The 13890-nt window shown below is 43.7% G+C and overlaps 1 protein-coding gene and 1 long non-coding RNA gene across 4 annotated transcripts in view; one reads left to right on the top strand and one right to left on the bottom strand.

Moving 5' to 3' along the window:
• LOC108900782 (uncharacterized) overlaps positions 1-13416 on the top strand; it is a 27271-nt gene extending 13855 nt beyond the window's left edge. Inside the window, exon 3 of the long non-coding RNA XR_001963794.2 lies at positions 13363-13416. This is a non-coding gene — a long non-coding RNA (uncharacterized LOC108900782). The remainder of the gene's footprint in view (positions 1-13362) is intronic.
• Positions 1-13890, bottom strand: part of zfhx4 (zinc finger homeobox 4) — an 81294-nt gene that overhangs the window by 5689 nt on the left and 61715 nt on the right. For 2 of the 3 annotated variants that reach the window (XM_018702006.2, XM_051066609.1), the window contains exons 7-12: positions 13369-13467; positions 12716-12781; positions 6798-6931; positions 5340-5540; positions 4801-4921; positions 1-4590 (exon numbers count right to left, since the gene is read on the bottom strand). The exon at positions 1-4590 is cut by the window's left edge and continues 819 nt beyond it. In XM_018702006.2, the coding sequence (XP_018557522.1) occupies positions 1-4590; positions 4801-4921; positions 5340-5540; positions 6798-6931; positions 12716-12781; positions 13369-13467 (5211 nt within the window). The remainder of the gene's footprint in view (positions 4591-4800; positions 4922-5339; positions 5541-6797; positions 6932-12715; positions 12782-13368; positions 13468-13890) is intronic. The other variant, XM_018702007.2, reaches the window with a different exon arrangement.

Here is a 13890-nt window from a genome sequence, read left to right as displayed (position 1 = left end):
CGTCAGAATTTGGAACCAGGCCACTCTTGTTGTCACTCAGCTTGTCACCTCCATTGGCAGTGAGGCTCTCAACCTCATTATTATTACCCTCATCTCCAGTTGTAGCATCACTAATGGCTGTATTAATTGATGATGTCTCATCGAAGTCCATCTTAGTGAGATCATAAGATGATGCTTCTGCTGAATTAATATTAGGCCCTTCAGTTTCATCACAGTTTTCAGCTTTTAAGGATGAAGGGCTTAAGAAGTTTTTTACTTGTGCCTCAGATGGTTTGAGTGGAGTTGAGGATGCAGCAGGCAGCTCATACTCATTTGGCTCAGTCTTTGTAGGCAGCTGTGGGTAGTCAAAGAAATTATACTTATTTGGACTTTCTCCTCTTTCATTGTCTTGATTCATCATTGGGCTTGGTGGCAAACTAAAGCCTGCCTGCTTAGCCTCATGCCAGTGTCTGGATCGTATGTGGCTATCTAGAGCAGATTTAGCCTTGAACAGTGCTCTACAAAAGGGACATTTCTTGTGGGACTGGGAGGGCCCTATAGCCCTAAACTGCCCCTTTCTCTCCCTTGCACGAGTGTTTTGGAACCAAACTTGCACAACTCTCTTTTTCAAGCCAACCTCTCGTGCAATGTGGTCCAACATCTTCCTTGTTGGGTTAGAGTCAAGAAGGTATTTGTCATAGAGAATCTCCAGTTGTTCTGGTGTAATGGTGGTTCTCAAACGTTTATCTCTGTGTTGCTCTTCACTGCTGTTCCCACCATCTTTATCATTAGCGCTTTCGTCCTTGTCATCCAGTTTCCTCTTCATTGCTCCAGAGCCTGCTGCAGAAGCCAAACCGGAGCTACTCTGAGAGGGGATTTGGGAAAGGCCTCCAGATAACAGCTGGCTAGCCATTAGGGGGTTGTTGGGATCAAATATCATATAGGGCATATCAATAGGTCTTTCAAGAAACTGAGAGTGAAGGAATTGGTTTTGGGCAGCCAAGAAATGCATATGCTGGTGCTCCTGCCATAGCTCCACAGTGGGGAATGCAATCTTACACTGGTCACACTGGTACTGAAGCATCTGGTGGGGGAGGCTGTTTGTGAGTGAGGAAAGGGCCAGGGAGAGTGGACTTGAGGGCACTGCAGCTGCCTGTGGCTGGGAATGGGGTCTTGACATTTGAGGTTGAGGAGCTTTCTGAGGAGGTGGCTGAGGTGTGCAAGCCTTAGATGGTCTGGGTTCTGGAAGTGACTTGATCACTGGTGAGGGGGCAGTCTCAGTTTGTTTAAGGTCAGTTTCAGGGCCAGTGTCTGGCTTGGGGGATGTTTTCCCCATGCTGGCACGAGGAGAGGCCATCACAGGGGAGCTAGAGCCAGAGCTGGTAGCAGTTCCTGTTTGAGACTGCTTAGGTGGCTCAAATGGTACTTGGGGAGTCTTAGTTGGACCTTGCTCACCACAATCTGTGTATTCCTCACAGGCAAGGTCCTCATTACCTTCCTCATCTTCATCCTTGTAACACTGCTTTTTCTGGTGAGTAATAAGATCAAAGATGCGTGGGAACACAATGTTGCACTTTTTACACTGGTACTGCATGTTGTTGGTTCTGATGTATCGCTCATTGGTCAACTCTTTTTTCTCACTGTCTTTAGAATCTGCTTGGTTCTCATAGCTCTTGCGAGCTTTCTGGCGGGCATTCTGGAACCACACCACAATGACTCGGGTTGGTAGGTTGAGCACGGTGGAGAGCTGTTCAATCTCATCATCCTTTGGATAAGCATTAGTGTCAAAGAAATCTTGAAGTACTCTTAACTGGTAATCAGTGAATCTGGTCCTCGAGGACCTCTTGTTCATGGCTGAGTCATTTCTGTAGTATTCAGCTGCACTGAGCTGGGGCTCCATTCGAATATCCTCCAATGTAGTAATGGGAGGAATATTAAAATTGTAGGGAGAGTCTTTACTCCGCTGCCTCTCTTTGAAGAGGGTGTTACGGAACCAGTGCTTTATGACTTTTTGGGGCAAGCCAGACTTCTCTGACATCTCCTGGATTTGCTCTTCATTGGGGGAATTGTTGATGTCAAAGTTTGCACGGAGGATCTTAAGCTGGTCATCAGTGATACGAGTGCGAGGTCGCTTAAATTGTGACTGGCGAAGGAAGTTTGGATCAAGACCCAGTTGTTGCTGACAGAGCTGTGTAAGATCTGTGGGAAGAGAGTCCATAGTGGGCAGCTGGAGGGCCAGCTGAGGGGGCAAACCTGGGTGCTGGACGGACTGCATCATCAGGGGTGGGAAAAGGGGCAGATCCAAGGGAACAGGGAGCTGCACTTGTGGGGGTGCAGGAGGGGCAGTTGATGGTGGAGGAGGGGGTGGTGGCTGGGGTGGTGGTGCCTGGTGAGAGGGTTGGTGTGGGGTCTGATGGGGAACAGGAACTGGTGAAGGTACTGGAGTTTGGGGCTTGCTCATTGATGTAGAAGGAGGCTGAGGAGCTGTCACTGGAGCTGGAGCTGGAGGTGGCGGAGGAGGAGGTGGTGGTGGCGGCGGCGGTGGTGGAGTCTCAGGTGAAGCAGGGTTTATTGGATAGAGTTTATCATAGGCCTCTCTGTACTGCTGGGCAAACTTTTCAAGCTCCACATACGGGAAAAAGTGGCTGTGCACATGTTCCTGGTGGCTTTTGAGAATGAGCATGTTGGAGAAGAGCTTTCCACACATTCCACACTCAAGCTTATCAGTGTTCATTTCCACTTGTTCAACTCCATCTTTGTTCTTTTTTTGATTTTTTTGTCTGTTTTCATTGTACTGGATGACTAATTCAAATCCAAAGTTCTCTAGCAGTGCTTTGGCTGCATTGCCCCTTGCTCCTGACACAATACGTGGAGGGGGAATCAATGGCTCTGGGAACTTTGACTTTTTAGGGTCTTTGTTGTCTTTTCCTCCATCACTTAACGCATCACCTCCATTTTCCATCTTTGCTCTGTTTTCTTGTTTCTCTAGATGGTCCTCTGCCTCTCTTGACATCTGAATCTCTGAAACTGACACAGTGCTGGACTCCATTTTAGGTTTGTGATTCTGCAGCTGCTGGTTTTTCTGTTGCTGAATTTGTGACTGTGTCTGAGTGGCTTGCTGCTGCTGTTGCTGCTGAGCCTGTTGCTGTGCCTGAGCCTGCTGCAGCTGGTGCTGCTGTTGCATCTGCTGCTTCAGATCCTCTAGGAATGATCCAGTAAGGCCGGGCATTCCAAAAGCTGCTGCTGAGTGCAGTGCAAGTTCTGGGCTAAGGTTGAACTCAGCTCCTGGGATGTAGAAGGGGAAGAGGAACTGTGGCTGTTGAAATTGTAGCAGTGCTTCTGGGGTCATTGGAAAATGGGGAAAAAAAGCTGGATTAAGGAACTGAGGCTGGAAGAAGGCAGCTTGTTGCTGGAGTTCATGTTGAAGCTGCAGCTGCAGTTGGGCTGAAGACTGCGCTGACTGGTGGCTGCTTGCCTGTGCTGAAACATGGTCAGTAGTTGTTTGTTTTGTATTGTTGCCACTGTTAGCTTCTTTGGGTTCCACAGTGTGTTCTTTGTTGGCAGAGGGTGTTCCACTTCTAGCAGTATCTAAGTTGCTGTTGTTCCCTTGTGTGCTTGGTGCTGGACTTTTTGCAGGTACTGGACCACTGGTGCCAGAGATACTGCTGCTGCTGCTGCTGCTGCTCATTTCAGTTTTGGCTGTTCTTGCTTTGGTCTGGTGGAGTACTGACCTCATGTGAATTTCAAGTGTTGAACTTTGGCTGTAGGCAACATTGCAAATATTGCATTTGAATGGTTTGTTGTCAGTGCTGTTGCTTGTCTCTTGTGGAACTGGGCTTGATGCCTCTTGAAGGACCTTCTTCAACTTATGCAAGTGGGAAACTGAATTATAGTGGACTAGTAGTATGTTCTTCTGGGTGAAAGACTCTTTACATACTGTGCACTTGTAAGGCCGTGAAGGGTCCAAAAATTTCTCCATTGTAAAGTTGGGCCCTTTTCTAAATGGTAGGGTACGTTTTGGTTCTGCTCCCATGTCATCAAGCAGAGAGCTACTGTCACTTCCTGTAGGACTGGGCTTCTCTTCCTGGTCAATTTCATCATCTTTGTCCAAGTCATGTTCAAAGGCCTGAGCTTCCTCCAAAGCCCTGGCCTCACTCTCAGTGATATCTCCATTCATTGGGAGATTGCCTATGAGTTGCTGCACTTCAGCTTCACTAAGTTCAGGATGTCCATTTTCCAAATGCTTCCTGAGGGCCAGGAATGTTCTGAAGCTGCGCTGGCAAAGGCTGCACATAGTGGCTGCTCTGATAGCATGGTACTGGGAATGTATCTGAAGCTTCTGCATTGTCTTGAAGGCCAGGCTGCAGTGGTTGCAACGATACTTGTAGACATGGCGATCAGATACTGAGAGCTGCTGTTGTTGCTGCTGGAGCCTTTGGAGCTCACTGAGATGGTCCTGTAGGGTATCAGGGGACTTGCTATCATGTCCTAACCCACTGGCCCTCTTCCAGTCTGGGGCCTCTGAGGCCTCCTTAGGGGGTTTGAGTTCCTCACCCTGCAGATCCAATTCATTCTTGTCTTGACTGGTCAACTCATCCTTTGAGATGTTTCCTAAAAGTAGAAATACAAATTGAAGTACAATGCACTGCATTGTTTACTTATTCTTTTATTTCTGATACATGACAAAAATAAATAAATAACAAATAAATCTGAGAATGATACATGTATATATTCTTATATCTCAGTTAAACTTATGACTTAATGACTTGACAACAAATTACTGACAGAAACAAAGTTAATTAAGTGCCATGTATTGCTCACCTTGAGATTTTCCAGACCCATCAGTAAGAGAGGTAGAGGAATCCATTAGAGATAGACCTTTGTCTTGTCCAGTTTGGGGATGCATTATATTATTTGGTGTTGCTGTGTCAGGTCCAACAACCTACCAAGACGAAAACAATTTCTTTATTATCATATCAATTTATGTCCAGTAGTTTATTAGTAATCTTAGTCTATATCCAGTATTTATAACTGTTCAGTAAGTATTTAAAACTTATTTAACGAGATAATTTGCTCCTCTCAGTAAACAACATTTTGAAAATGAAAATGAAAAGCACTTTTTCTAGGTGTGTAAATACACTTCTCAAACATTTTAGGTGACAGACACATCTGTATCATGTGTATGTTAACAGTTATTCTGAAATTGCAGCAAAACAATCCTTATTTATTAATACAGCTAAATATCAGTAACTTTTTATTTGAAAACTTTTCCTCTTTAAAAGAATTTGCAGAAAATACATTTTTGCTGACACACACACACACACACACTAATCTTATTTATAATCATTACTTCTACATACAGTCAGAATCAGCTTTTCCACGCAGTCCGGAGCCACACTGTGAAGGTGTGTGAGATGCAGCTGCAGGTGAATCTTGTTGCTCAGGACATCCTGGCACAGTGGGCAGCGGATCACTGGCTGCATGGAATGCTGGGACATCACATGGAGCTGCATACGGTTGGCATCTTTACTGCTGTAGTTGCAGTATGGACACTGCTGAATCTAAAGAAAACACAAAACAAAAAACCAAGATGACTATTAACTATTTAGCTGGGAGTGGAGAAATAATGAAATGGCACAGGAATTATTTTTTCCACAGAATGTACTCCTTATCTTACTCCATATCTTTCTTGTGCTACACAGCCATTAGAATACCCTGCTGTTTACTGTCTGCCTCACTAAAGAAAAGGCCAGACATTACTACTATTTTTTCAAACAAATAAGAGTTTGATGAGGATATGCAAAAAATCATCTCTTCTGCTCTGTTAGGGGTAAAAACAACCACATATCTGCAAAATCAAATTGAGTCCTTACAGGGATTTTCTATTCTTCACTGCCCACTAACCTCAAACCACCATATTCACCTCTCCCCATCTTAGAACAGAAAATGTAGATCAACCATGTTTCATGTAATTCACTTAAGTCTCTCAACTCATGCAATTTTATTAGCAGAAAACACGATTGGCCAGAATTTCTAATCAGGAGATTACAGATGACAAAGGTGTGTACTCTCCCAAGCTACGCCTTGCCCTCATTACAGGGAGTACTCTGTACATAGCTGCCTCCCCACCACCTGTCTTAATAGAATCCATTTCTGAAATGACTAAGTCCTCCCTCCTTGCAGGGCCCAGAACCAGACAAGCTAATACTTCATAATCTAATTTAAAAACACATATAATTTAAAGAGATGCAAAAGGGGGAAAGAAGCAAGGGAGGGAGACCTAGGGCTAGTGCAGGTATTCCACTTAAGAACACAAAGACTGCCCTACTGCGCTTGATGCTAAAAAGCTCTGTCAGGGAGGGAATGGTGGGCTGCGTTTAACCCTTTGATAGAAAGCTGGCGCCAGCAAATGCTTAATGCTTAGCTTAGCATTTCTTCTTCATACAGTTCATAAGTATCTTCCCGATTAGCCTATCCCATAGTGACAGTTAAAGTTGGATGTAATTAGTGCTTATGAAGGAAAACTTGCCTCAGTAGCTATTAGCCTTCTGCACATCTAACAACAAATTCCAACATGTATTTGGAATATGAATTGCCAGATGTCCACCCTAAACATACGCATCACTGCGCTCCAAAACCAATAGGTGCATTTTCCTTGGCAAGATAAAATCAGTTTGAGGTTCATTGTCACCCTCACTTTGAGGATCAGCTAGAACACAGCATCTTTGAGTAGCTAGGATCTACACAATTAACACTTACAAGATTATTGCTAGCTCAGCACAATGGCAGTTTCCTTTTGATATACTACAAACCATTACCTGCTCATTGGCAGAGGTCTTCCCCTCAGCAGACTTTGGCCTTTTAGATGGGCTTTCAATTTGTCGATCTGGCAAGAGGGAATGTTTAGCCATAGCATTCGGTCCGGTAACCTCTTTGGATATGGCATTCACTCCTGGCAGGCGGTGGAGGGAGAGAGAGAGAAGAGGAGACAGACAGAGAATGTAAAGCATTAAAAATGAATGTTTTTCATCAATTAATCAGCTATTATTTCTATTTACAGCTTGCATGTCTGCAATTGTGTAACATAAGCCTGTATAATTTATAATACATGTCATTTAATAACAAAAAGCTTGACATTAACAATTTAAAAACACAAGAAAGCTGCAAAAATAAAAATATAGTGATGGCCAAAATATGGATTGATTTTTTCAAATGGAGCTTGAGCACAGAAGCAGAATGACATATTAAACAAAGGAGTTGAAAGAGAGTATGAGGGCTCCATGTCATATTGATATATCGTATCCCATAGATCACACATACATAGTGTATGAGCCATTGGAATCTTAATCTAAAATATATCACGTATATAAAACTGTCACAATTGAGTGAATAGATTGAAATGTCTGACATTTTGTGGCTGTTTCAGATCAAAAAGTGGTCAAATGACTACTGATACTCATATAATGGAGTGAATACTAAGTACACCAAATTAATATTCAGTGGGACATAGGTGATGATTTAAAAAAAAATTATTTGACAACAAGACAACATAAGCATGGATACAAGCATGGACTGTATTATTCACATTCATATACACTGATGTGTTTCTGCCCTAAGGACATGTGAAATGGAGAAAACTCAGTCAGGCTCATTATCACAGCACGACATACATTAAATGTTATGGTAATATTATACACTTCATTAGTTCATATACATTTCCCCAGCTGCCTCAACAACTCCTCTGTCTGTACAAGATGCTAAATTTTCGGGGCTTGGTCACGGCTGGTGGTACAGTAGCAGCGCTACTTGTGTGTGTCTGTTTGTATGTGTGCGTGTAAGCGTGTGTGACGTTAACAGCGGGGCTCAATGTGGAGAGATCAGCCTCTGGTTGTATTTAGTAAATGCTGCAGCCGCTGATAAATCTTTCATTAGCCTCATCCTAAGATACAGGCCATGCAGGCCCTGCTATACTCTGCCACTGCAATTTACCCACACAACACAAAGACACAGCAACAGCAGCTCTCCCTCCCTCCTTCCCTCCTGCGCCCTTGCTCTCTACCTCCCTCTCTCCCTAAGCCATCACCCCCCTCTCTCGCCTCCCCTCCCTTGTCTGGTCACTCAAGGCAATATGTGAGCCTCACTCTTGCGAATCAACGCTTCACGCTAGATGCACAAATGGAAAAAAAGGGAAATCAAAGCACTGATACATGGAGAGGGGGTTGAAAAAAACATTTTGTATTTCATATTATTCTGTGGCTCGTGTTTGTATTGGGCGCATATCAATTCCTCCGGCCCGTTCATGCATTTTAATTCTGTTGCATTAAGTAGGCGTTCCACTTATTTTATTTGTAATCCCCTATATCTGGAGCCTGAAATATTGGCCTGTCAAGGAAAGTGACAAGAGAGAGGGAGGGAGGGAAGAAAGGAAGAAAGAGAGCGAGAGGGGGGGAAAAACACATGGGCACAATGTGAATTTCCAAGAACATCCGAGAATTGCTCTGCAGCTCAGAATAGCAAGGTAATCTCGTCTTCCACTGCCTGTGATGGCCCCTGCAGGGCTTGTGTGTGTGTGTGTGTGTGTGTGTGTGTGTGTGCGCGCGCACATATGTGTGTGTATCATGTGCTTCATGACAGGCCTCTGACACTCCATTGGTCAGATCAGGCCAGGCTGGTGGCAACCATCATATCACCTGACCTTTCCAAAGCTTGTGCCCCGCCTCCCATATTTATTATGACCATTTCTAATTTCAACTTTCAATTTTTGCCTCCGTCTTCCAGTCAATTTGCAACTAAATTACATCCCTGCAAAAAGAGATGAGGCGATTGTCGGACAAGAGACTGCAAACACATTTACAATGCGGTGAGGGAAAGAGCCCACACATCAACATTGATTACTGTCATACTGAATGTAAATGTATGTTTGTGTAGTGTGTGTGTTTGTGTCTGTGTTTGAGTGTGTGCATGTAGAGCATGAAGATCTGTCCTTCTGGTGTAGATCTGCCTTCGACCTAGTGCTTTCATCAACACTTATGACACTAGCGCGAAGAAAAACGGTCAGGTTAACCTTGAATGTTGAGAGAGCAGTTCTCTCTATGGCCACTTAGGAGCTTTAAATGACAAGTCCCGTGGGTGAATAATAAAGTTATTTTGTGGCACAGAATTGCATTCAAAATTGAAGAGTGTCCTCCAAGGATATAATCACCTGTAACACAAATAAATACAATGGCTGGCGCAATCCAAACACAACCCATAAATTTCATCCCTCTGTCTGTTGTTTCTAACCGAATCCATGTTCTTGCCCTCAATAGTGCATATAGCTAAAATAGTTAGAGAGAAGTAATGAGAGAGAGCAAGATTGAGAACAAGACAGGAACAGTAGACTATCCTCTCATTTTCCTTTGTCTCTAGGCCTGCACCCCACATTTAATGACTGTGTCCTTTTTTCTCCTCCTTCTCCCTGTTCTTTCCCCTCCCTTCCCACCGTCCCCCCATCCCTTCATCCTTATGTGGGCTCCACCAGCTGCAGCCCAGTGAAGCGGAGGGGCAGAATAAACCTGACACCACCAACCCCACTCCACCAATGACAAATGTCTGCATGCAGCAGGACCTTGCTTGATTAGATAAATCAAAAGGTGATTTATGACATTCAACCCCTTTTGCATTGCAGGGGGAGAGAGCGGCACACTCACCACCCATCTTTATTTGCAACTGTCAATGGTGTTTAGGGAGCTGCGTATACACGCACTTATATACATGCAAGTGGGCGCTCAAATGGAGAGAAGTACAGTGCCATGGAGGGAGAGGTAGAGAGATGTGGAGAAACAGAGGGAAGAACAAGAAAAAATGATAGAGAGGGACAGAGAAGCCCATAGCTCTAAACACCTCAGGATATTTCTGTCCCAAATTGTTCCGCAAAAGGCAGGAGGACCGACAATGCCATTGTAGCTAATGCTTTTCCTGTGGATCTATTTTAGAATCTGCCCTTTTGTGTTGGAAAGGGTAAGACATTTTGTGCAAACTGAACCAAGCAAATGAGATTTTCACACAAACAAGCATATCATTGAATCCATATATCTCTCCGACTATGACTTTATATGAAATCAACTACATCATCAGGATCAAGTCTTGGAGCGGGCTTTCAAAACAATCAAACTGTACCTATTGCAGTCTTTTTTCTCTTTTTTCTTTCTTTTACAAGCTGCTAAACAATTAGATTCTATTCCTGACATTTCATTTCATGAAAATAAAAAAGCCCACAAACACAGAGCAGGGAGTGGGGGGGGAAAGGCTGTCAATTAAGAAGGAGCAGGCTGGGTGGCGGCAGCTTGGATTTAGTATTCAATTTAGCTGTCCTGAGCCCTGGCAGACTGGCTAAGGTTACGGAGCAGTAAATCTAGGAGGGAGAGCTGGCCAAAACGGGCCAGGGTGGGCCGGCCAACATGATTTACTGGCCTAGTGCTCTGAGGTTACGCATTAGGCTGACCCCCGGTCACCTGATAACATTACAGCAACACACTCTGAACCCCAAACTCCCACTGAAGCACTCAGCAGGTCCAGATCTAGCCAGAGGGAGGTAGAGAGAGGGAGAGAGAGAGAATGGGAAGGCATGGGATGGAGAGTGGTAGAGGTATCGTCAGATGGAGAGGAGAGAGAGGAAGAAAAGGCTGTTAAACAACAGCTGTCTTGTAATATGTGATTTTTAATGACTAGCCTACTTTTCGCTTCCATCTCCAGCTTGTATTCTAATGAGAGATAAATATGAGCATGCCCTTGTCACATTTGACAAATCGTCTGAGACATTCAACAAGCTGTCATTACACAGAAAACACACATAACATGCACAAAGGAATTGCTTCAGGCTCGTAATTAAACATGCTAATATCTTAAATATATTTTAATCTCATCTTAGGAAGACAGAAAATGAGCAAAGCTCTCACGTCAAATTGGCAAATTTGCTGGATGCATGCAAATTAAAAAAGACAAGCTAATATGGAATATTTAACATCTGATCTTGTTTGCACAGAATTCCACCCCCACCCCCCCACCCTGCACAATTCAAAACTGTACACAAAAATTAATACATAACATTTGTCTGCAGGAATAATGAGTAATTTCTTTGCTAATTTGAAGCAGGTAGTGATCTGTAATTTCCTTAGGCTGCCTCACAGGCTCATTTCCATGCCCAGGCCTTTGTTTAGTTGGTTATTTATAAGAAGTGGGCCCCTGAGCCATGGTGGCGACATGCGCCATCTACAGTACACACACAGCACAAAGCTATCTGGAAGTAATCCACATCGGGGACATTTGCATGGAGAATGTTACATGGATTATAATTAATCTAAAGTGACATGGGATTAAAAAAGACAATGTAAATGAAGCAAGGGAAAAAGCTCTTTCTGTCTTTCCTTGCCCCCCTACCCCAACTCTCTCTTTTTCTCTCTGTCTCTCTCTCTCTTCCCCTCTCTATCTAGCTGCCCCTCTTTGTTTAAAGGATCCTGGTCTTGGAGATGAAGTGCGCAAACACACTGCTCACTTGGTCACACTGTAATCCCTTCCCTGGAGATCTCCATACAGACAGACACACACACACACACACACACACACACACACACACACACACACACACACACACACACAGATCGGAACATTTCAAGCTTGCCAGAGATTTGGGGCTGAGGAAGGAGATGCTAAATCTTACTACATTAAGCTGGAAAAAGAGAAAAACAAGGCCCTGTCTCTGATGATAACCCTAGCATAACAACACGCTGACACAACAGGCTCCCTTTTGCATTTTCTGGCATTTGACTTTCTGAAACCTCCTTTAATCCAAATGCAAAATAAAACACCAAAAAACCCACAAGCAATATTATATCTGGATTCCTTGCCAGACTAGCAGCTGACCCCAAGGCAATTCCTAGAACAAATTATTCACTAAAATAAAAATAAAAAATGCATACAATTTGTGCTTTATTAAATAGATTTCTGACATCTGATAAACTATAACCGGGAACACGTACATACGTAAGTACACTTTAAAGTAGGAGGGACCTGGACACTTTGCCTTTTTTGCATGTGTGCGGTGGTGTTAAATGACGCTGGTGGTAATATGCGACAGTAAATGCATGGATGGTGGTTCCCCGCCAGTCTGTCAGACAGGCCTGTCAGAGAGATAGAGCTGAAAGATAGATGACTAGCTAAACTAATAGGCCCCAGCCTCACTCAGCTCTCCTTCTGCCTCATTGAGCCTCACATTATGGAGCTAGGTATGGCATGCTAGGAAGAGGAGGTGGGGAGGGAGCTTGAGATGGATAGAGGGTGGGAGTTGGAAGGTGTATGTGTGTGTGTGTGTGTGTGTGAGGCTGGAGGTGGGTGGGTGGTGGGGTGAGTGTGGTAAGAGAGAAAGAGGTGGGGAGATATTAGTAGAGGGAGAAAGAATGAGAGAGAGAGAGAGAGAGCGAGACAGAACCCCATGCAATGACAGAGAGAAAAAACGAGGAGAGAGAGAGAGAGACCCCATGCAATATTCATCCCCAGCCATGGATTTCCATCTCATACATAAAAAGATCATATGAATTCTTATTTGGGTAAATCAAATCTAACAAAGCCAGGGCTATCCCGACCACAGCCTGGCAGCAGAAGCATTATGTGCTCCCTACCTCACCCAAAATAACAAAAACACCAAGGCGTCTTATACAGATTGTTGCCCCTCCCTCGCTTACAACATTGCCATTCTTACCAGCGAATAAACAGTTTCTTCTTTCCCCTCTCTTTCTTGTGATCTTTTTTCTATCCGAGGTAATGCCTGGTGATAGGGTCACAGATTGGACAACAATTAAGGGATAGACAGAGCCACAGAAAAATAGGAGAGAGAGAAAAATGAAGGGAGGGCGCAGGAAAAAAAAAAAAACTAATTTAAGGGTTGCAGGGATGTGGTGCAATATTAGAAAAACATATACACAGGCCCCCCCATCTAATCCTGCGCTTATGAAAAATTAATATGTCATCGGAGAGGGCACAAGAACGAGAAAAGATTAATGCAAGGCGCTTATAAATTACAAGCACGCAAACTGATTTGATTAAAAAATAATCTGGGGCCTGGACATTGCCTGGTAATATCCACAACACTCAACTTATCCCTCTCTCTTCCTCTCTGTTTTTTTCTCTCTCCTTCTTTCCCACTCTCTCTTCCCCTGTCTCTCTCATTCTCTTTTTCTCTTTCTGTCAGATGGAAACGATTAAAGCAGGTCACATGGAGGCTAGTCAGCAGCATTCACATGTTACGCACACATGTTAGAACCTTATCTGAGGGAGAGAGAGAGAGATGAACGATAACTCAGAAGAGAAGGGAAGCTTATGGTTCATATGTGTTTTGTATGTGTGCAGACTTACGGTCAGTTCTCCTGCTGTCAGTCAAGTCTCGGTCAGTGAGGTTGAGTCCATGTCTGGAGGAAGAGCGAGGAGGTCTCTCACCATCCTCAGCAGTTTCTTCTGAAAAAGCACAGAGAAAACGACTACATTACCCATGATGCTCTTTAAGTAACAGTAGTTGCTGGTTAGAGCACTAAAAAATAAACCTCCCATAGTGCTTGACTTGAGAAATAGAGCAGATGTTTCATCAGATATTGCTGTATCATATTAGAGTCATTTTGAAAATATTCCTGTTTGTACATGTTCATTTAATCCTCATAAACCCCATTTTTTCTACACAAAGGTCAAGTTTACTGAACTGGATAGTGTATCTCACCCACAAATAATGCTTCTAGTGACTTGAACACATGTTCTGTTGAAAATAGCCCTGCCATGCCACTTCTAGATGGTGAAACATAATACATCCATGGTGTGAAAGCAGTGCAGTTATGTGAAAACAATATATGTCTTACTGGGAAACTACCAATGTTGCCTCCTCAGAAA

This window comes from Lates calcarifer, linkage group LG24, assembly GCF_001640805.2.
Source record: "Lates calcarifer isolate ASB-BC8 linkage group LG24, TLL_Latcal_v3, whole genome shotgun sequence".
In the NCBI taxonomy this organism is placed as follows: Eukaryota; Metazoa; Chordata; class Actinopteri; family Centropomidae; genus Lates; species Lates calcarifer.
Note: the sequence above shows the minus strand (reverse complement) of the source record. Positions and strands in the feature narration are given on the sequence as shown.